Raw genomic sequence first — 21,402 nt, 5'->3', positions numbered from 1 at the left:
TGGTGTCAAATGCATCCTGTCTGGTGACTGAAGACCGTCTGGGCACTTTCCGCCTCGTTTAGATTTCCCGCAGACAGTCTCCACTGCCGTCATCCACAAAGGGGCCCCTGGCAAGAGGAGCACAGGTGACAGCGATGACTGAGCGCGATGCCGTGAGTGCCTGACACTGTGGGCTGTGTGAGCAGGGCAGCCGTCACCCTGACGCCCACACCTCCAACACACGCCATCGGTCACGCAAGAGGACGTGCTCGGTTCCAGCTAGCTCCCGGGAAGCCCAGCAGGTCCGTGTGCATGGTGGTATTTCTGTGACGTGCTGACTAATTAAAAGGATCTTCACTGTTAACTTTCTGAGCAGAGTCAAGTCTTGCTCCCAGGCCCTCGCTCAGCCCATGGACTTATTTTAATAAAGCTTTGAGGCCAAAACCAAATGAAAAGCTTAAGTGATCCAGATAACTCCACATATTCACGAACTGACAAACAGTTTAATCTTCAATTACTTGGCAAGTGACTCAATTTTGCTATTTAGTTTGCACGAGGAGGCAAAACGTCATGGATATTTTGGTGAACGCCAGGCCCTGCATGGGTTTCCAGGAGAAAACTTCTCCATCGCTGAGCTCACAGACGAGTGACAGCATGGTCCACCCGGGTGCAGGGTCCCTGCGTGTGCCACCTACCTGGCTGCAGGGTCCGATGCTCTCCTGCCGAGCCACCCACAGCAGGAAGATGTGCACGCGTGTCTGCTGGCTCTCCGTGAGCCCATGGAAGGGGGCTTATTTGTTTTCAGACCAGAGAAGAAGCTTCAGGATTGCCCAGTGGGAAAGGCGCTTGCTCCTGGCGCTCACCGTGGTCTGCAGCATCCAAAGCGCAGAGGATGCTGGCCGCTCTGCCTGTTCACCAAAGCCTCCTTACTGCCTCCATCTAGTTTATGTCAGCAGAGGCTGGGCCTGTCGAAGCTTTACAGATGGCAGAAGCCGAGACGAGAGTTGGACGCATCAGGTAATGTGGTGGAAGCGCTAACGCCAACAGGTGGGCTCTTGGAGTTGTCACTTAGCCAGGAGCGCGGGAAGCCGACCCTGTTTCTAGTCTGTGGCTTTGCTCTTTTGTTTTAAAGTTTTACTCATTTATGGGAAAGGTAGAGTGTCAGAGAGAGGGAAGGGGGGTGAAGGGAGGGAGGGAGACAGAGGGAGAGAGGGAGAGAGGGAGGGAGGGAGAGAGAGGAAGGGAAAGGGAGAGAGGGAGGGGGGAGAGGGGGAGAGGGGGAGAGGGGGAGAGGGGGAGAGGGGGAGAGGGGGAGAGGGGGAGAGGGGGAGAGGGGGAGAGGGAGAGAGGGAGAGAGGGAGAGAGAGAATCTCACAATCACTGATTAACTCCCCAATTGGCCGTGAAGGACAGGGCTGGAGCCTGAAATGCCATTGCGTCCCCCATGTGGGTGGCAGGGGCCCGGGTACATAGCCCATTGTTTGCTGCCTTCCCAGGTGTGTTAGCAAGGCGCTGGATGGAAAGCGGAGCAGTCAGGACTTGAACCGGTGCTCACATGGGATGCAGGCAATACAGGTGGCAGTCTCATCTGCTGTGCCACAACGCCAGCACACTCTTCAGAGCACACACGTGAGTCCCAGATAAAGAGACACTGGATTTGTAAGGGAGAGCACACCCAAAGTGACAAAACGTAGCCTGCCAGCTGGAACACCACGCAACAAATCCAAGTAATACAATCCATCTGCAATAAGTTTAAAGCTCTCATTCTGATACAACAGTTCCGATTCTACTTGTAATGCTGCTTAGAAGGGATAAAATGTAGCTGTTGCAAGGTTATTTATTAAAAGCAACAAAAATGCATGCCAATAGTTTCCAACCTTATGCCATAGAATATTCTCCACTGTACCTATGGTACTAGAGCCAACTGCTAACAAGCAGGAGAGATCTCAGCCTGGGTATGTGTTGGACAAGCCAGCTCCCACGGCCACGAATTCGTCTCCCTGCCAGGTGGAAGCCGTCCCACACCCGCTGTGGAGGCGCCGGTGCGGCGCGAGCATGAGCCTACCTCGTACTCGAAGTCTTCCGTGCGGTCGGCATCGGCGGGCAGGCTGGACAGGTCCTCGTGGTCCTCACAGCAGCCGTGCTCCAGCGGGTGCAGAGAGTGGCAGCTGTGGGGAGGGAGCACGGGGCAGCACGCGTCAAAGCCTGGCTTCCCGGATAAACGCGCCGATTCCAGAATTTCCCACCCGCCTCTCTGCTTAGGAAGAAGACCTGTCGCTGCCATCTAAGGAATCGAGCCTGTCGGCGAACGTCTACCGTCTCGGCTCTCAGCCTGTCCACGTGCTACTGGGGCAGGAGCTGCGGCCGGGGCCACGACCCCAGGACAGGCCCATATACAGTCTTCGTAGCCGGGGCGTGGCATTTGTGAACCATGGGGGGCAGTGCTGACTGCAACAGAGCATTGCAAGTTCCCAGCCTGCTGCCTACTGTTTTCTTATCTTCAAAAGGACTGCAAAGCGGACTCAGGTCCCTATCCCGCCCGGCCCTGCCCTCTCTGATAAAGGACACAGGCACGGATATCCAGGGGCCTTCGTGACAGTAACTCACTGCCAACTCCCTGAAAACACGGGGTTTCATAATCCCGACATCTCCTGGTGACAGACAGTGGGATTAGGTCAGGGACAGGACGGGATCCTGGCGCTGCACAGCCCTTGACCTCTGGGAGACATTTCACGTAATTTACCCAGTGCAATTGAAATTACTACATGAGGGCAATCCGGAAAGTTTGTGGAAAGACAGAATTAAGTTTCTTTCAGTGCAAAGTCTGACATGCATGCACTAGTCGTCTTTTCTTTGAACGTGTATTCTTCAACGACTCTGAGGAGGATCCCCAATTGCAGGCCACTCAGCACCAGTTTACTGAACGGGCGAGGCATTTTTCACGGAAGCGTTCCCTTCCTACTAGGTGGAGGCGGGACAGCCCTCACAACCCCCTCCCACGGCCATGGGCCAGTCTCTTCTCATAGCCATCAGCGGTGTTGGGGGTCAGCCAGTGTGAGTGACACAGCAGCACACAGGCAGCAGGCGGCACTGTCCCGTGGCTCTGCCAGGGACACCCCACTCTGCAGATACTACAGGGCAGGTACAACTTGGTGCTCCACTGGGGGTGTCTGTGTGTTCCACTGCCTCATGAGTAAAAGGGGGTACTGCCAAGAACATGCCTTGCACACCCAGTGACCACTGACTGAGGGCCCTACAGATGCGAGGCCTCCGTCAGGTGCTGGAAATATGCTGTGCACAAAATCCAGTTCCTGTCCTACTGGCCGGGGACAGCGGCAGCCTGGTGCTGTAGTTAAGGGACCATACGGATGCTGTAAGGGCACGTGGAGCAGGTGGATTTACTGTGGCCGGCTGGAAGAACTTGTCTCTGAGCCGAGAGCTGCAGCCGTGGAAGGGCAGACGGCAGCCCTGTCGATGGAGCGGCCCAGGCACAACCCCTAGGCTTAGAGGCCTGGCCCTGTCTCCTCCAGCTGTGTGACCACAGCCATGTCACTTGCATGTGTGTCACTACCTGTGACAAGAGTGACGATACATGCGCTGTGCACTCTTGTGAAATCATTGTGAGGACTGAAGGAGACAACGCATGTAAAACACTTGGATGATCACCAAAAATGTGCCGAGCCTGCCACAGAAGTTCACCGTCAGGGCCAAAGGCTGTGGCACAGTGGGTTATGCCCCATCTGCACTGCTGGCATCACATACGAGCGCCAGTTTGACTCCCCGCAGCTCCACTTTTGACCCAGCTCCCTGCAGACGGCCTGGGAAAGTAGCAAACGATGGCCCAAGTCCTTGAGCCCCTGCACCACATGGGAGACCCGGAAGGTATGGCCTGCAGAGAGCTCACATGAACTCTAAGGCCTGGGCACCACTGCAGAGCCTCAGGTGCCTGGGCAGTGGTCACGGAACCCCCTGCAGGGCGGGCAGGGCGATGGCGTGACCAGAGCAGGGCTTGCCAAAGCAGAGACTGGACTGCAGGAGGCACTGAACCTGCAGCCTGAAGAGACCACTGCTTTGAGATCAGCGCTCAGCAGTGTGTGGATTACTACATGAGGGCAATCCGGAAAGTTTGTGGAAAGACAGAATTAAGTTTCTTTCAGTGCAAAGTCTGACATGCATACACTAGTCGTCTTTTCTTTGAACGTGTATTCTTCAACGACTCTGAGGAGGATCCCCAATTGCAGGCCACTCAGCACCAGTTTACTGAACGGGCGAGGCATTTTTCACGGAAGCGTTCCCTTCCTACTAGGTGGAGGCGGGACAGCCCTCACAACCCCCTTCCACAGCCAGCGCGTGGGCCAGTCTCTTCTCATAGCCATCAGCGGTGTGGATCAGGTGCAGAGCAAAATGCATCGGGCAGCACAGACTTCCACAGCCGTGCAGTGAGGCTGCTGGCCCAGAACCTCGGCATGCTCACGTTACGTGAGGCTGGGCCCACAGACCTCCACTGCCTTCTGCCCTGGCAGCCAGGCCCTCTCCTCATGCCTCCACACACCGCGCGGTGGTTTCATTAGAAGAAGTGCACTTTAATTAAACAGCTGTCCTGGCCTCTCCTTTAAAGAGAACTGCAAGGGGAGGCAGATGAGGATGCAATGCCAGCAGAGCTGCTGCCCCTGAGCGGCCACGAGGTGTCCGGCAGCCCTGGCGTGCCCAGCTGCTTCTCTGGCCAGCACACACTTGGCTTAACCAGGATGGCTCAGGGCACCTGCAGCCAAGGCCACTGTGTGGGGCAGCAACAGGCAAGAACCAACAGGCGCAGACACTGCGCCAAACACAGCCGCGACCTTCTGGGTGAGCGTCCACCCCGTGGGGTGCCTGCTTTCCGTGCAGAGCTACCTGAAATCACAACTCACAGTGAGGCGACAGAGATGCCCGAGAGATACCTGTCTGACAGCAGGAAGGGGCAGATGTCCGGCACCGGGGGCGTGGGCGGCCGGAGCTTGGCCAGGGCCATGATGTGCTCGAAGGTGATGTCCGTCTGGGTGCTGGCATGCACGAGCCGCACGTCGGGGCCCGCCGCCCAGGCCGGCCTGTTGAGGGGCGTACGTCGCAGCACCTGCACCACGATGGGCTCCTTGGCGTTGCGGAAAGCCTCCACCGCCTCCTCATGGGTGGCCTTGGACAGATCCTTCCCGTTGACCTGCACAGACACAAGGACACGGCTCACGCGCAGCCAGGACAGAGGGCACCGCGACAGGTTACTGCAGGACGGGCAGGGACGGCTGCGAGCAGGCTACATGATGCTGCTAAAGGAACCGTACTCCACCAGATGCTCACACTCACTGCACACTTGACCAACGGCCGGAAGTCAAAGAGATCAGAGAACCCGTGTGCAGGTGCAATCGGTCCACAAAACACCATCAGCACTGTTAGCAGAGATTTAAAAAATCAAGTAACACAACCACGTCAAAACACATTCATCAGACCCTCCAGGCAAAATGTGAAGGGCAGCCCGCTTTTTACAGCTTTTTTTTCCCAAAAGATCAGTGCCTTAAAGGAGATACCAGTGTTCCATCAGTTCTCAGTGTCTGTATCATCTAATGTCATCTTCCGGGACAGGGCCGCCTGACTGCTCTTCTGCAGTTTACTCTAAACTCTCGCTAGTCAGAGTGTGGTCCGAGGGGCGGTGGCGGCGGCAGCACCCTCGCCCGGGAGACGAGGAGGGATGCAGGATCCCGGTGCTGCTCCACCCACGGAGTCAGAACTCTTTTTTTTTTTTTTTTTTTTTTTTTTTTGACAGAGTGGACAGTGAGAGAGAGAGAGAGAGAAAAAGGTCTTCCTTTGCCGTTGGTTCACCCTCCAATGGCCGCCGCGGCCGGTGTACTGTGGCTGGCGCACTGCGCTGATCCGATGGCAGGAGCCAGGTGCTTCTCCTGGTCTCCCATGGGGTGCAGGGCCCAAGCACTTGGGCCATCCTCCACTGCACTCCCTGGCCACAGCAGAGAGCTTGCCTGGAAGAGGGGCAACCGGGACAGAATCCGGCGCCCCGACCGGGACTAGAACCCGGTGTGCCTGTACTGCAGGCGGAGGATTAGCCACTTGAGCTGTGGCGCCGGCCTCAGAACTGACTTTTAACAAGACCCAGGCTTGTGGGTGGGCACAGGAAAGGAGCAGAGCTTTGAGCCTCTGCATGAGCCTGCTATGCCCCTCTGGATCCTGACCTGGATGAATTGATACCAATTTATGGCTCACCTAGGTGGCCCTGGACACAACAGAGAAAGTGGCGACTCCACAGCAGGGCACAAGCATTGGATCAGAAAAAATTACCTTAGTGTGTGCCTCTCCCACACCTGCCTCCCCAGGGCCCTGAACACGCCCAGCCTTAGTAGCACCCAGAACACCCGCACAGCCTTCCCCGGGCCCTGTGTGTGTGTGTGTGTGTGTGTGTGCATGGGTGACACACATGCTGTTCTCTAACAGGCTTCAATTCATGCCCCCAGAACTGGTCCTAACTCAGCCTCTTAGTGCAAGTTGTGATTTCATGATCAGTCTTCCAATCCTGAAATAGCTTCACCCCTCCTCCTCCAATGAACCGATGTGTTGGCCTTTGCAAATTAGAACAGAGATTGAGTGGCCCAACACTGTGGCCAGTGGCTCCAGAACAATGCCCTCTCCAGACAGCTATCTGTGCCATTTGCCTGCTGATGAGGCCCTGAGGACTGACCTGCACCAACCAGCAAACCCCCAGAGACCCCTGGGTGCCAAGAAAGCGGCAAAGGGGGTCCCTGAGCTGCAGCCATGGAGCTACTGCTGACCTGCACGGGAGCAGACTCTCTTCCCGAGCAGACACAGCTCTGCTGTGCTCAGAGCAAGGCTGACAGCGGCAGGTGGGAGTCACCGCGTCATGCCATGCAGAGGCAGGCTTCAAGGCTCGGAGGAACTCATCTGCCCAGTGGACCTTGAGAGAGGCCATGTGCCTTTGAGAAATAAGCAATGAAGTCTCCACACAGCAAAACATTTGCCAGAGCAGTGCTGGACCCACTGGTGGGAAGCAGGGCAGGAGACCTGAGGGGGTGCTGGCTCCCGTGCACTCACTCCGTGGGTCTCACCTCCCCCCACTGCACTTGAACCTCAGCACAGAACTTTCAGGGACACCACTCAGGGTGCCTGATGTGGCAGCCACAGGACACATGGATACGGGAGCCCTGTGGACACATGCTTCCTTTCCTTGGGCTCCTGGGGGATGAGAGGTGCTTGCCGAGACTAGGCTACACTTCTGGCCTGTGGTGCACGGAGTCTGCAAAGGATCAAAGAAATTGCAGACAGGCAAAGTACAGGCCAATGCTACCCACTGCGGGCACGCTGTGATCCGTGCTCACGGAGTCCCGATGCGGGGGGCTGCTCACTATGGGGGTAGTAAGTGCTTGGGGAGATCCGTGGGGCAGGTAAGGATTTGCCCTCTGTCCGGGTCTTTGCTCTTTGATTTAGCTGCACACGGCTCCTGAAGGGCCACACACACTTCCTTTTCTGACCACAGACCTCAACATAACCGGTTCCCAACCGTCTGACTCCTGCAGGAAGTACGTCAACCCAACTTCCTGTTCCCAAGCGCTACCTGCAGAGTCCACCTCCTGCAGCAGCTGAATGGAAGAGCACATTTTGGAAACAATATTCAACAATATCTGAGAGTAAAAGGGAGAACTGGCCGCTTGGGTTTATTTCAAGTGTGCCAGTCAGCAGGGGGAGACACACGGCCCCCTCTCGTTTCGTCAAGGTGGCTGGGTCCTCCCCTGTGTGACAACCTAGCCTCTGTTCAGTGTGCGTTTGGTTGTAGTGATCTCTGAAGCAAGAATAATTTTCTTATTATTTTTCAATTAAAAATGTTGGCAAGCATTAAATTGTCAACATTTCATCTGAAAGGCAGACAGGAAGGAGAGAACCCACGATCGTCCATCTGCTGGTTGGTCCACTCCCCAAATGCCTGCAAGAGCTGGGGCTGGGCCAGAATGAAGCCAGGAGCCTGGAAGGCAATGCTGTTCTCCCACGTGGGTTCTGCGAGAACCCAAGTACTTGAGCCATCAGCTGCTGCCTCCCACAGTGTGCGCTAGCTGGAAGCTGGAATTGGAATCAGAGTCAGGAGTGGAATCGAAGAACTGTGGTAAGAAAGGCAAGCAGCCCAAATGCTGCTTTAACTGCTGGGCCAAACGCCTGCCCCGAGAACAACGCTTTTAAAACCAAGTTTCCTGCAGACAACAATGAATTATTCTGTGTTCCTATAAACAAAGATCGTTTTTGCCAAACTCACATAGTACAAAACTTTCTACAGAAGCACAGAAATGACTGAGAAGTGTCTCAGGCTGGGAAGTCATTAGTCCTTAGTGCAATGCTTGGTACATTCAGAACAATATTAGTGTTCAGCGCGCAAGATCAATATCTATTGATTCTATGACCCGCGCATTCATTCATTTACAATCACGGCATTTACATGCAAATTCCATTCTTTGCTCTGAGGACAAGCAAATACGGTCTTTAAAAGGACAGTCAATACAATCTCAAATATCTGACTTCCCTTTTGGGAGTGATCTTTTCTTCCAGTTACCAAGCCGCTGACCCCTATTTTCATAAGCTATTTAATATCTCTCAAAGTAAAGAACTCCGTGACCTTTAAGGGATCTGCCGCCTCACGCGACGTCTTGGAAAGTGGAAGCGCTGATAATACTAAACACTTGAAGTTCATCAACACACCGTTAGCCTGCCTAAAGGTCACCATTTTATAAATTATCCCTTTCACAACAGAAAAAGAGAGATTAATTGGGATTTTCTGCTCAGTTATCTCCAGTTAGAGCATGGCAGAAAAATACCCCTGGAGTAACACCTGCAGTTAATCCAACCGGACTGCAGTAAACTAAGAGCAACATGTCATTTTTTCAGGGACTTAACAAAGTATTTCCTATTTCATGGAGCCAAATGCTCATTAGTCTATTTCTTTATCACTCTATTCTCTAGTTCTCTGTTCGACACAGACAACATCCATCCTCTGTTTTCTGTTGAGACTGGAGGTAGAGAAGCCGCCTGTCTAAGGTGCCCCGTGTTATGTAGGAAGTTAAGGGCAGAGACCCAAGCTTTCTTGGTATCCAAGTTCAAGGTGAGAAGCTCTTTTTGCTAGAAGAGCACAAGGAAGTGGATTTTCAGGGAAAATAAAACGGATGAAGCAGTTTGGGGGCAAAGCTGACGGGAGGCCGTGAAAGGTAATTTGAAGATTAAATAAGAAAGAAATCACATGTGTCAAAGGTACTGCGTTGGAGGTTTAGGTGCAGAGGTGTTTCGGCCAAGACAGCATGTGATGCAGGCATGGTATAGGGAGGGGGCTTTCTTCTCTACGGTTCCTAGAACGGAAAGAGTGGGCAGAGTAGTAAAATAAGCACACTTCGTGTATCTGATACTTCTGTATCTTGAGACGTGTGGCCCAAAGTGACTTGGTTGTATGGCCACCGAACAATCAGACTGCAAATGAACAAATCCGTGTGGCTGATGATGGTGAGGAAGCCCGCCCCAGAGTGGCAGGTCTGCACCCGGGAGTGCTCACAGAGCCTCCTGAGCCGACACAGGAGGAGGTGGGCATATTGTGCAGAATGAGGGAATGAGAATTGGCAACGGCGGGAAAGAGGACATGAAGACACCAACCAGAGGACGTGGAGGATACACAGTGCCAGCTGGGTGTGCCCAGACAGACCACACGTGAGGCAGACAAGTGGACCAAGAACTCCCATCATGTCCAACCTGAAGCAGGTCTGAGACACACACTCAGGTGACCCAGCACATAACCCCGACAGGGACTGTGTGTACCTCCTGTGGATCCCACCTCCGGGAGGTGTTCCCTCCACCTGCACTGATCAAGGAGCTTCCTCAGGACAAGGTCCTGCAATGTGAGAGACAGCCCAGGGACGCCTTGTCATAAGCAAACACCCACTTCAAGAGATGCGAAAACACATCAGAGTCTCGTTCCTACAAAGTCCCTGTTTCCCATCACGTCGACAGCACCATTCTCAGTGGAAGGAGAACAGGCATTGTCAACAGTAAGTGCAGAAGACGTAGGAAGGCATTGCTGGTGCACACGGGCTATGTAATCCAAACAGGTGGTGGACGCTGAGGGAAGAATGCCGCTTGTCACACACAAGGGTCACAGCAACGCTCAGGGCTGCGTCAGCTGATGGAGCTATCCACCCCCGGGGAACACCACAGATCCCGGGCCACTCGGCCTCTCCAGTGAGGTGGCCTCAGCTTGGATGGGGACAGCTCCTCACTGATTACTCATCCAAAACCAACCACAATGTACAATTTCATGGGACACCAGGAAACAGACAGGAAGGTACAGGAGTAACTCACCCCAAGTTGCTGTTCACAATGAAGGCGTCCAACGTGCTGCTTAAGGAAAGTCAAGGTTTCTAAGTATCTGTGCCATACAAGAGAGAACAGGCCAGACAGCAGCTTCAAGAAGCAGCAAAGACAACCCAGGATGGGGTACAGCAGACACAGAGCAATTTCCCACACAGCGAGTCTGAAAGTCAGGAACCTCACAGATCCGCATGGCCAGCCTGCTGCACCAGGTGAGTGTGCAAGACCTCTCACCCTTACAGATGACTGCAAGGAAGTGTGTGACCCAAGTCTCCAAGGGAACGCGCATCAAATCCCCACCTGGAAGCCAGAGAGGGGTTGTCAAAGCGTGGTCTAGGGTTATTCTGCAGGATGAGGAAACGATATTTACATTGCTGCTATGATAGCTGGTGTCGAAAATACAGAAGAACCTCAACTCTATTCATTAGGACACTTGCATATACAATCTCAGGCAAATTTACAGAATTTAAGCACATGCCTTTTTCCCTAAACTTCCCAGGGACTGATTCTATGTGGACCTCTGATGTATACATTAAGCAAAACATACTATAAAATTTTTTATAGTAAAATGAATTCACAGAATAGAAATTGTGCAAAAGTATATAAAGAAAACGTACAATGTTGACTAGAATTAATTTTGACTTTTTAAAAAAGATTTATTTATTTGAAAGGTAGAGTTACACACACAAAGAGAGAGAGAAAAGGAGAAAGAGAGAGAGACTCCCATCCAGTGGTTCACTCCCCAGATGGCCAGACTTAGGCTATCTTCTGCTGCTGTCCCAGGAAGCAGAAGTGGAGCAGTGGGGACTACAACCAGCACTCAAATTGGATGCTACTGTGGCAGGCAGCAGCTTTACCCACTATGCCACTGCTCTGGCCCAGTTTTGACTTTTTAAACAACGTTGTCAATGGATGTTGGTAAGCACTGAATTGCAGCGCTGTGCTGTTACCTAATCTGCTGTACGAACATCAGAAACGCTGGACTGCATCCATCTCAAAGCCCACTTGGTCCACAGCTGTGCTGTTGCCTGGCTGTGCCCGTGTTTCCAGAAGCGAACGTGGCAGTTTTCCCTCGTGACGTCCTGAGCAGACGTGGCCAGCGGTGCTCTTGTCTGGACACGGGCGGGCGGTGGCTTCATTTCCCTGGATGGGGGTGTCCCTACGTGGCCAGGCGAGGGCAGCTGGCTTTCCTACACAGTCCTAACCTCCGGCGGTCGGGTCCCTGCCTGACAATGGCCCCTGCCAGTGCAGAGAGCAGCAGGGGGTGGGGTCCCTCTACTGGAGCACAGACCCACTGCACAGTCAACACCTTCAGGCCCCAGCTGGACCCCGTGTTTGCAGACCCGCGACCTGCTACCCCCCAGAATAAAGACTGTCGTCCACCCTGCACCTGTAACATTTCGGGATTCATCCTTACCAAGTGAGGAACCTAATGTCCATGCAGGACCTGAGAGAACCCAATGCACTGGACACACTGACAGACACCACAGATTCCCATCCAAACACTCGGGAAGAGAAGAGTCTCGGATCTTCCATGCTCTTGGATTCTGGAACGTCTACATTTTCAAAACGAGCTGTCTTGCAAGGGGACCCAAGTCTCAACACTAAGGTACTTCGTGTATGGTCCTTGTGAGCTTTACACACGTGGCCTGGAGGTCCCCTCTACACTCTGTCATGCACTTGTGCTTTGGGGAACTCATCACGTGAGGTCAGGCGTGGGATTTGCCACTCGTGGTGTGCGGGTGCTCATCCTGTATGTGTCACAGTCTTGAGACGGACTCCCGAGCTGCAAGGCCCACGGCTGCCTTTAGCGACTGCACTGAGCCCCGTGATCACCACGGCCCAGAGCCTCGCTGCCTGACCCCGTCCACTGCCCCAGGCCGGCGAGGGCCCTGCAGCGCCAGGAAGTCTGACCGCCCTGGAATCCACGCTAGGACGTCTCGGGAGTGCACCTTCCACAGTGGTTCTTCCTTCTGTTCTGTTCTTATTTCCTGTGCATCTCCTGCACTTTCTGGAGTCTTCCGGACTCCCCTTGGCACGTCTCTAAGCTTTCTCCTTTGGGAATGAGCACATCTGAAGAGAACTTTTTTACAGACGCGAGTCCTGCCGTGAAGGTGCAGGTTCTGTGATGTTCTGACTCTAGATGAGGAAAATAAGCGAGAACGCACACAGCACGGCTTCACCTACCTCCTTATAAACGCGTCTGTTTCACCCCAGCGGGAGAAATGGAAGCGTCCCCTCGTTGGCACCTGAGCTGGCTGTTCTCGCTGTCTCCTGAGACCCACAGTCCACCCTCCACCCAGCTCTGCACCCCGCGGTGCTGACCCCCCCCCCCACACACACACACTGCCACACCCAGGCTCCCCGTGGTACAAACCCTGCTTGATTTGGCCAAGGACAAGTCTCTTCCAGGACTTTACGCAGCACAGCCGGGCCCACTGCCCCCTCCAGGTACACGGGTAAGAGCGGCTCTTCGAACACCACGCAGTCCCCACGCCCTCCCAGCCTATCACAGTTTAACAACAACGCGCTGCACATTTCAAAACTGCTAACAGAGCAGATCTGCCCTCATCTCACCACACACAAACTAGGTGTGGGAGGTGACCAACGGACACTCGAATTAGCTGACTCCTTCCTTCCCCAAGGCAAACACACATCAAAACATCACATACTTTCTGCTAAACATGTAATGATGATGTGTCAATCAACAACAAAATCCATCAAAGACTTCTCTGCGTCTGCTCCCCAGGTTCTTGATCACAATCCACTCACACCTGTGTCACGTTCCAGCAGGTACCTGGGCGGGGGAAGCGTTTCCTGCCAGGGCCACTTGCACGTTTATAACATCACCCACAGGCCACACAAAACGGCAGCTTAAAAGGAGCCTGTTCACACTCACTGAGTTCCAAGTCCCTGCCGTCGCCTTGGCAGGGCCAGAGTCAATGATTCTGCAGGTCTGATACAGCCCGCGGGCTGGACGTGGCCCACCCCGGGCTCACTGTGCGCCTTCCACTCCCGCCGGGCACCCTGGGGAACACAGCTGGGTGCTGAGCTCCCCTGATTTAAGAAACAGCAACCGAAAGGCAGCAACAGCTGAAATGTGTTGTTCCTGAAACGTAACTGTGCTGCCTAATGTAGCTGCATCTACAATAATAATGCTCATTTCTCAGGTTTAGTCAAAGGCACATACTCTAAGGTAAAACTACCATGTAACTTTTAGTGAAATCATACGGTAAATCTGGGGTAATCGCAGAGCTGGCGAGTGGTTCCTTTGTGGGTGGTGCCTCAGTTTCTGTTTGTTAACTGGATTCAGGCTATGGATGTTTGGCAGGAGACAAGTGCTAACCTCTGGTGGACGGAGAGCCTCATGCAAATGTAAAATGTTGCAATGCACAAAACTGGGGTAGCATTTATCCTCGAGGTTGACTCTGGTGAAGAATCGTCTCACATCAGGGCATCGGAGTTCAATACCCGAACTCCTGACTCGGGCTCCCTGCAAATGTGCACGCACAAGTCACCGGGTCCCTGACACCCATGGGGGAGGCCTGGACTGAGTTATGGGCTCCCAGCTTCAGCCCATCCCAGTCCTGCGTTTGCAGGCATTTGGGCACCGGCCCAGCCTACAGAAGCTCTTACAGGCTCTTCGGTGTTCTCTTTCTCTCTCTCTCTGCTTCTCAAACAAATAACTTAAAACAAATTCGGGGAATGTAAGTGAATGCAACTGATGCATTCTTTGTATTTTTGAAACATTGTGATCTGAAATTAGGTCAAAATAAAATGTGTCAAAATATTGTTATATTTGCCAAGTGTTAAAAATGGATTCCTGCTGCCATCAAGAATTCACAAATACTTACGTGAAGAGTTTCCTACAGAGCTTGTTTCTGGCTTCTGCATGACTTCAGGGAAAGAAAGTCCGGCTCTACACTCCTTGTCCTACCACCCAGGAGCACGTGCACGGGTGCAGCACACACACAGCCCCACAGCGAACAGACTGGAGTCTCCAACTGCATCTCTGCCCGAATGCTCATCTTCTGAATAGCACCCGGAGTCCAGTTCTTCTCCAAACAGCTATTTTAGAAGACAGACGAATGGCTGCCTTCTGGCTAATTGCGGGCATTCTTTCATTTCCATAAAAAGACTTCTAGCATCTCAAGTGAGGCTGCAAGCAGCGAACACTGAGTGTAAGGCTCACTGAGAGCCCACTGATGGAGCCGGAGGATAACAACTCCTCCTCGGCCTTTTCCTTCCTCTGAGGACCGCGAATGAACCTCTCTGTTGAGTTCTGACATGCAGACCCAGGGACGTTGACCTGAATGAGAAATTCAGGAACTTCCTGCAACAGGGCTACCGACGGGAAGACACTGGGCGTACGCAGGGCAGGTGCTCTTTGAACAACCTCAAGGTATTTCGTGGCAGGAGAGAGACCTTGCACATCAACAACTGGAACTTCCCCCAAAACATATTGCACTAACCGTGTCAGCATTTAGCCAGGGTTCTGCATCTCTGAACCAGCTGAGCAAGAAGAACCACGCTCTAAGCCCTTGGACGAGACCTCTTCACCCCACCGTTGGCATGAGAGCATCCGTGAACATAAAATACACAGACCTGGGACTCCATCACCCCAGCACAGAGCCTGACGCGTGTTACAAAGAGCAGCCATTATGAAATCAAATAATTGTTAGAAATGAAAGAAGTGCGCTTGCAGCACACAGCTGCTAATAAAGGAGTGGGAGACACTGGATTCTTTGTAAGAGGGCGTCCGTCACAGCACAAAGACACTGGGGCCCTCCTCTGCAAGGTGCACGGCGCCCCACACGACAGCTTCGTGGGCCTCACTGCCTCAACGCCCTGTGCACAGAACACAGGACCCAGGAACTGCTGCGTTCAGTGGTGTAGATTCAGGGCGCAGGAAACACGCTTGGCACATACTTGACACTCGATTCATAAAATCAATGCTCATGTATTTCTCTACAAAACCCATGGAAAGGCCAGTGCTGTGGCGTAGTGGGTAAAGCCGCCACCTGCAATGCTGGCATCCCACTTGAGTGATGCTTTGAGTTCCGGCTGTTCCACATCCTGTCAAGCTCTCTGCTGTGGCCTGGGAAAGCAGCAGGAGATGGCCCAAGTCCTGGGGCCCCTGCACCTGGTGGGAGACCTGGAGGAAGCTCCTGGCTCCTGGCTTCAGATTGGTTCAGCTCTGGCTGTTGCAGCCATCTGGTGAGTGAACTAGCAAATGGAAGACCTCTTTCTCTCTCTCTCTCTCTCTCTCTGCCTCTGCCTCTCGGTAACTCTGCCTTTCAAATAGATAAATAAATCTTTAAAAAAAAATGGAGAAACAAATCAGCTTGTATTTGTCATGGAAGCGATCTGCTTCCAGGCTGACGACACTGTTCCCACTTCCTGATGCCACACTGGAGCCCACACACCTGTATTACCCCATAAACCTAACCCAGGGCAGGCAGGAGGCTCCCCGGCCCTGGCCCCAGCCCAGCAGATGTGGACCCAGCCCTGCTCCGCTCTTCAGCGGCACTCGCCTTTCTCTCTGTGATGGCGAAGGACTGGGATGCGGGGATCTCTCACGGCTGGGGGCAAACGCAGCCCCTTGTACGGTGTGACTATGTGTGAGCCATTTTCACCCCCTGAGCCTGTTTCTTCATCTGGAAAAGGGACACCATTCACGCCAGCACTGTGGATAGGATCAGAAAAACAGGACAGCCGAGGCAGCTGGCCCCGGGCTGGGAGGAGGACCCACAGTGCGTCCTCCCTCCCTGTGCTGAGTGACGGAGACCAGGAAGTTCCCTGGAGATGCTAGTTACAGTCATGACAACGACTGCTCCATCAGCTGTCACCGAGTGCCAGGAGCTGCATCGTGCGCTGGGCCTGTCCTCGCCCGGTCACACCCGAGACGGTCCTGAGAGGGTGGCAGCTGTGCGTAGCCGCTCACGGCCTGATGGGAAAAACAACAGCCAGAGCTGCGCACACCCAGCTCTCGCGAGGCTCTGCAGTGAAGGTTCTCCATCTCCAGGGGAGCGTCAAGGGCTCTCCACCTGGCAGAGCTGGGTGCGACGCTGGATAGGACACAGGCGGGTCATAGTGACGGAGCCTTTCACACATGGCAGAGACGGGAGCCGGCAAGGGATTCCCTGGGTGGAAACTGAAGGAGAAGTCTTTTGGGAGCAGAGAGAGTGAGTGGGTACCCTGAATGTGTGGGGAGGAGGCTGGGTGTCGGGTGAGGGAGCCGAGGGGCGGCCTCAGTGCACAGCTTAGCGGGCCACCAGGCCACAAGGCTTCGGGAACCCGACTCTGAAGGCTGCGGCGAGCAGTAACCGGGTGGAAGCTGGGCCACCGTCTAGGAACCCACCGGAGGAAAGAGAGGGCGTGCAGCAGGGGACAGGGCGGGTGTGGCCGGCCCCTGGAAGAGGACACAGGGCTATGGCGCCGTTTTCCCAGGTTCCCTCCACACCTGGGCCCCATCAGGTTTCTACGCCACCCAGGCTCGGTTTCTGCTCGGATCAACTAAAACCACACCGCAGCAACGGCAGCAGCGGACAAGCCTTCAGAAGGAAAGCACAAGGCTCTCTAGCAGACGCTGCCCATCGCCTGCTGACTTCTACTCCCAGTGGTTAGAAATGGAGAAATGGCTTCTCCCAATACTTGCAAACCCTCCTGTTTGGGTTAGAGCACGCTTTGCCAGGTAAATGTCCCGTCAAGAGCTCGTTTTCTCTAACACATCTGTGTCTTCCGTGGTCCTCCAGCTGCATCACTTACGCCTTTCTGTCCCCATAAACTCAGCAAAGTGCTGCATCAAAGGATTCTACAGGCATTTCAGAACGCGGGAATTAACAAAGGACAGCAGAATGCGCAGGCCAACCCGGCTTCCAGTGCTGCTATTTCTAGCCCGGTGCCTGTAAGACGAGAGGTATTTCACAGCGCGGTGCAAAGACAGGACAAGCCAGCGCCACCACGTCCGCCCTGGGAGAAGTGGGAGGCACGCACCGCTCTCCACAATCGATGCTGCCACGGGAGTGGATTCTGGAACTTGTTGAGCTCGGTCGATGCACACAACCACAGTCAGAAGGCTGAGACCCGGGGGAAATTCAGTTTACTGCCTCAAGTGACATCACCTGACCCCACACCCACTGCCCTCCCTACCACCACTCTCCAGCATCCTCGGTTCATGGGCTTGCAAAACAAACACCTGCTCTGTATTAATAAAAAGTAGGTCATTGCCTAAGGTAAAAAAAAATAATAAAGTAAATGCATTTAAAGTAGCAATGAAGGTTGTGGGAGGACTTCAAAAATTTCACAGAAAATGCATACTTAAAAAAACCAAAAATACTATGTATGTATTTCAGATTATTTTTGCACGAAAATACACTCAGATTTTAACTGTTTTCCCACCAACTTAGGAATTCTCATATTTTCCCTAAGAGAGCTGGGGTGTGCACCACTCACGCCTCTGACGTGCTCATGTGTGAGCGCTCCCGCACACAGAGAATAAGAGCCCCATGGAAATGTGCTCAGTGCTTACTGCTCCACTCCGGCCCGTCTGCCCCCACAGCCACAGAAACTACGATCATATTCACCCAGGAAAAAAGTGAAATCTTCACAAGTCAGACTCAGGATCACAAGCTGCTATGTGGAAAGCCCAGCGCTTCCTAAGTTCTTACTACTGATCTGTGAACATCAATGGAAGCGGATGCACAGGAGCTGTAAACGCTGGCCAAGAGGCTGGGTGGGATTTTCCTCTTTATTTTCTCTCGTTAACTAGATCACAAGGCTATGATTCAACAGCGTATCAGCAGTTGACTACTGCAAGTTCTCGTCCTATCTTGTGTTCCCAGGACGAGAACACGGAAAGTGAAAAAGTCTATGAAATGAAGAGATTGCACAGCAGGCTCTCCCAGGAGGTCCCTAGTTCCAGAAAAGGATGCACAAGTATATATTCCTTACACATCCTCTAAGCTTCTCAGAACTCCAGGGAAGGGGGCAGGCGCCGTGGCGCAACAGGTTACGTCTCTGCCTGCAGCACCCCATCCCATACGGGTGCCGGTTCAAGTCCCAGCTGCTCCACTTCCGATCCAGCCCCCTGATAATGCACCTGGGAAAACAGTGGAGGATGGCACCAGCACCTGGGCCCCTGCACCCACACAGGAGAACTGAGTGAAGCTCCTGGCTTCTGGTCATTGTGGCCACCTGGGGAGTGTGACAATGGATGGAAGATCTCTCCCTCTCTGCCTTTCAAATAAATATATAAATCTTCAACAGACAAACCCTGCAGTGAAGGGGGTGGGCATCTGGCACCACTTGGGATGCCAGCATCCAACACTGGAGTGATGGGTTTGAGTCCATCTCTGATTCTTGCCAGTGCACAACCTGGGAGGCAGCAGGCGACGGTTCAGATGCCCGGGTCCTGATACCCACGAAGGAGACCCGGACTGAGCTGTGGGCTCTGGTTCCAACCTGACCCAGTGCCAGCAATGGAAGGGCATTTGGGAAGTGAACCTCTCTCTTTCCCTCTGCCTTTCAAATACATCAACACAACCAAATCAACCTTGGTAGAAAGAACCCGAGACCATTTGGTTTTGTCTGCAGGAGAATCAGGAAAGCTCAGGAAGCAGGTGACTGTCCACGTGTGATGCCACGTCTACTCTACGACCCTCATGGCAAGACCCAGCCTGGGGGACAGGTGTCGCACACCTGGGGTGAGGGGGCAAGCTCCAAGGGGGAGGAGCCCCTGGGTCTTCTCATGCTTCTGTCTCAGTGGACAGACACTGTGGCGTTCAAAGATGCTTATTCAGGTGTGAAACATTCCAACATCCATACACATCAGGAGTATCCCAAAAGCTCATGGGAAGTGAGTATGATAAAAAACCCACAAAACTATGCACGGATTTCAAAATGTTCTCGTTCTGTGCTGCACGGACGCTCGGGCGTCCTACGTGCTGAGAGGACCGGTGAGATCCGCCACTGGCCTTTCTGGTGCCTGCTACAGGGAGCAAAGCAGGCCACGGAGTGGGTGTCACCTCGCTAACAGACTCATCACAGTCTTCAGCTTAGACTGCCACATGCACATTTATTCCTATACTAACACCGTCAGTCTGTTTAGTTTCATTTGGAAGAGAAGGAGAGAAGAGGAGAGGGCCACAGTTCTGCAGATTTGCTTCCCTCAAACAATCAACAGCTGCACACTTTTGAATTCATTTGCAGCAGATAAAACAATCCTGCCAGGGCCTGGTAAAAGCTCACCATTGTTCCGCGTCTGCACAAATCACTTTGCATCTCTGATGATTTTATGTACATTTAATCACTAAAGATTAATTACACGGCATACGGAAACCAGTGAAACACTGAAGAGATAACTCCAGTTTAAGTGCACATGCAGCTAACTTGTGGCTTTTTGGAACAATTTTAATTAAAAGTACTAGAAGAACCATCGGGATGAAAATATTAGGAGCTCCGGGATGGATGAGCTTAGCATAGCTAATTAATTGTATATTTAATCAGAGCAGCCTTTGGCTGTAATTAATAATCTATTTTCCTCTGGTAATAAATATTGCAGTTCTGTAAAACAGAATTCATAATTTCCAGAATGCCATGTGCACAGAGAGCAGGACTGAAAGCAAGCATTTCCACAGCAGACCTGGAGCGGGGCGACGCTGTTTACCTACAGAGGATGTGTCACTCTCGTTCATTCGTTTTAAATGTCATCTCCCAGCGCCAGCTTACAAACAGCTACCCCAGAGTGCCTTGGACATTTCAAAGGTGCAAAGAGTAATCCGAATGGCGTCGCGAGAAGAATCCTAAATGAAGTCTGCTTTTCCTTGCCTCACGAAGACCTCACACTTCGCAGAACCGGAGGGGGCTCCGTCGAGAAGGACGGCTGGGACAGCGGGACCTGGCATTAAACAGCCCCTTCCTTTCATTTCTTTGTAAATGGCAGGGTGAGACTCGAGATTTCCACCACCTGCAACCCGATAACACACTCGAAGCGGAGGGCAGAGAGAAAACCCTCTGTTCCTTGCCGCGATGAGATAGCTTTCACTTTAAATGGTCAACGCGTGTCCACACATGTGCACGCATGTGCACACACGCACCTTCCGTGCTCTGAGAATCCATGCCCAGCAGGGCATATTTCTGCTTTTATGAGTATTTATTAGCGCTTGTGAGGGACACTGTGCTGGGGGGAGCCACACGCTTCTGGGTTGCTTTCTTCTGTCTTCTTGAAAACGAGTTTAATTCCATGAGTTTTGCATATAAAGGAGACATGGGATAAATTATTCTTAGACGACAGATTTCTCCTATCTTCTGCGGGTAGTATCTATCAGTTGCTTCCTATTTTGAAGACTGTTGCCATGGCACGGAGGAGTCACAGGTTGTTGAGTGAGTAAATCCTTAACTTAAAAGCCATCTTCCCCGACCACAGAGAACAACGTTTTTGTATGCATCTGATACAGCTGCTGGTTGCACTCATCAATTCGGAGCATCAGCTCCATTTTTCTGGAGGTTATGTGGTCTTCACATAAATATGCATGGCAGGGGCAGATACGAATTAGGTTGCTAAAGTCTACATCAAGTGAAATATTTTTATTCAGTCGCACTAGGTAATGAGGTCTAGGAATCAAAGAGTCGAATAAAACACAGAGGCAAAAATTTGGAGGTTTCCCAAAGGCCACCATTAACGTCCTAGGATCAAAAGTAGCTCTTATTAAATACACGGCGATGTCTTTAGTGCTTAATCAGTTTATAACGATACATGCACTCGCCAGTGAGAACAAAAGTGTTTGAAAGACTGCACAAGAGCCCACTCTGCTCTCTGGCACTGCGCGCAGCTGGCAGCTCCCGACACAGGCTTGCCAGTGGCTACTGAAGTGGTCTGGGCAGGCACAAAGGAAGACGTGCACCAGATCATCAAAGCCAGGACTCGCTCCACCGACTGCCCCGTGCTCAGAGAAGGTGCCAGGATTCACACCGGACTAGCGCAGCTCAGGTCTGCGGTGGGCGGGACCTAACAGTCGTGCACAGAACGCT

The 21,402-nt window shown here is 52.8% G+C and overlaps 1 protein-coding gene across 2 annotated transcripts in view; it reads right to left on the bottom strand.

Annotated features, from left to right (window-relative positions):
- Positions 1 to 21,402, bottom strand: part of PDZRN4 (PDZ domain containing ring finger 4) — a 366,917-nt gene that overhangs the window by 67,963 nt on the left and 277,552 nt on the right. For both annotated transcript variants that reach the window (XM_051850939.2, XM_051850940.2), the window contains 2 exons: positions 4,920 to 5,176; positions 2,045 to 2,147 (listed from right to left, as the gene is read on the bottom strand). In XM_051850939.2, coding sequence (XP_051706899.2) covers positions 2,045 to 2,147; positions 4,920 to 5,176 — 360 coding nt within the window. The remainder of the gene's footprint in view (positions 1 to 2,044; positions 2,148 to 4,919; positions 5,177 to 21,402) is intronic.

The sequence above is a fragment of the Oryctolagus cuniculus genome, chromosome 9 (assembly GCF_964237555.1).
Source record: "Oryctolagus cuniculus chromosome 9, mOryCun1.1, whole genome shotgun sequence".
In the NCBI taxonomy this organism is placed as follows: Eukaryota; Metazoa; Chordata; class Mammalia; order Lagomorpha; family Leporidae; genus Oryctolagus; species Oryctolagus cuniculus.
This window is presented reverse-complemented; position numbering and strand designations above follow the sequence as displayed.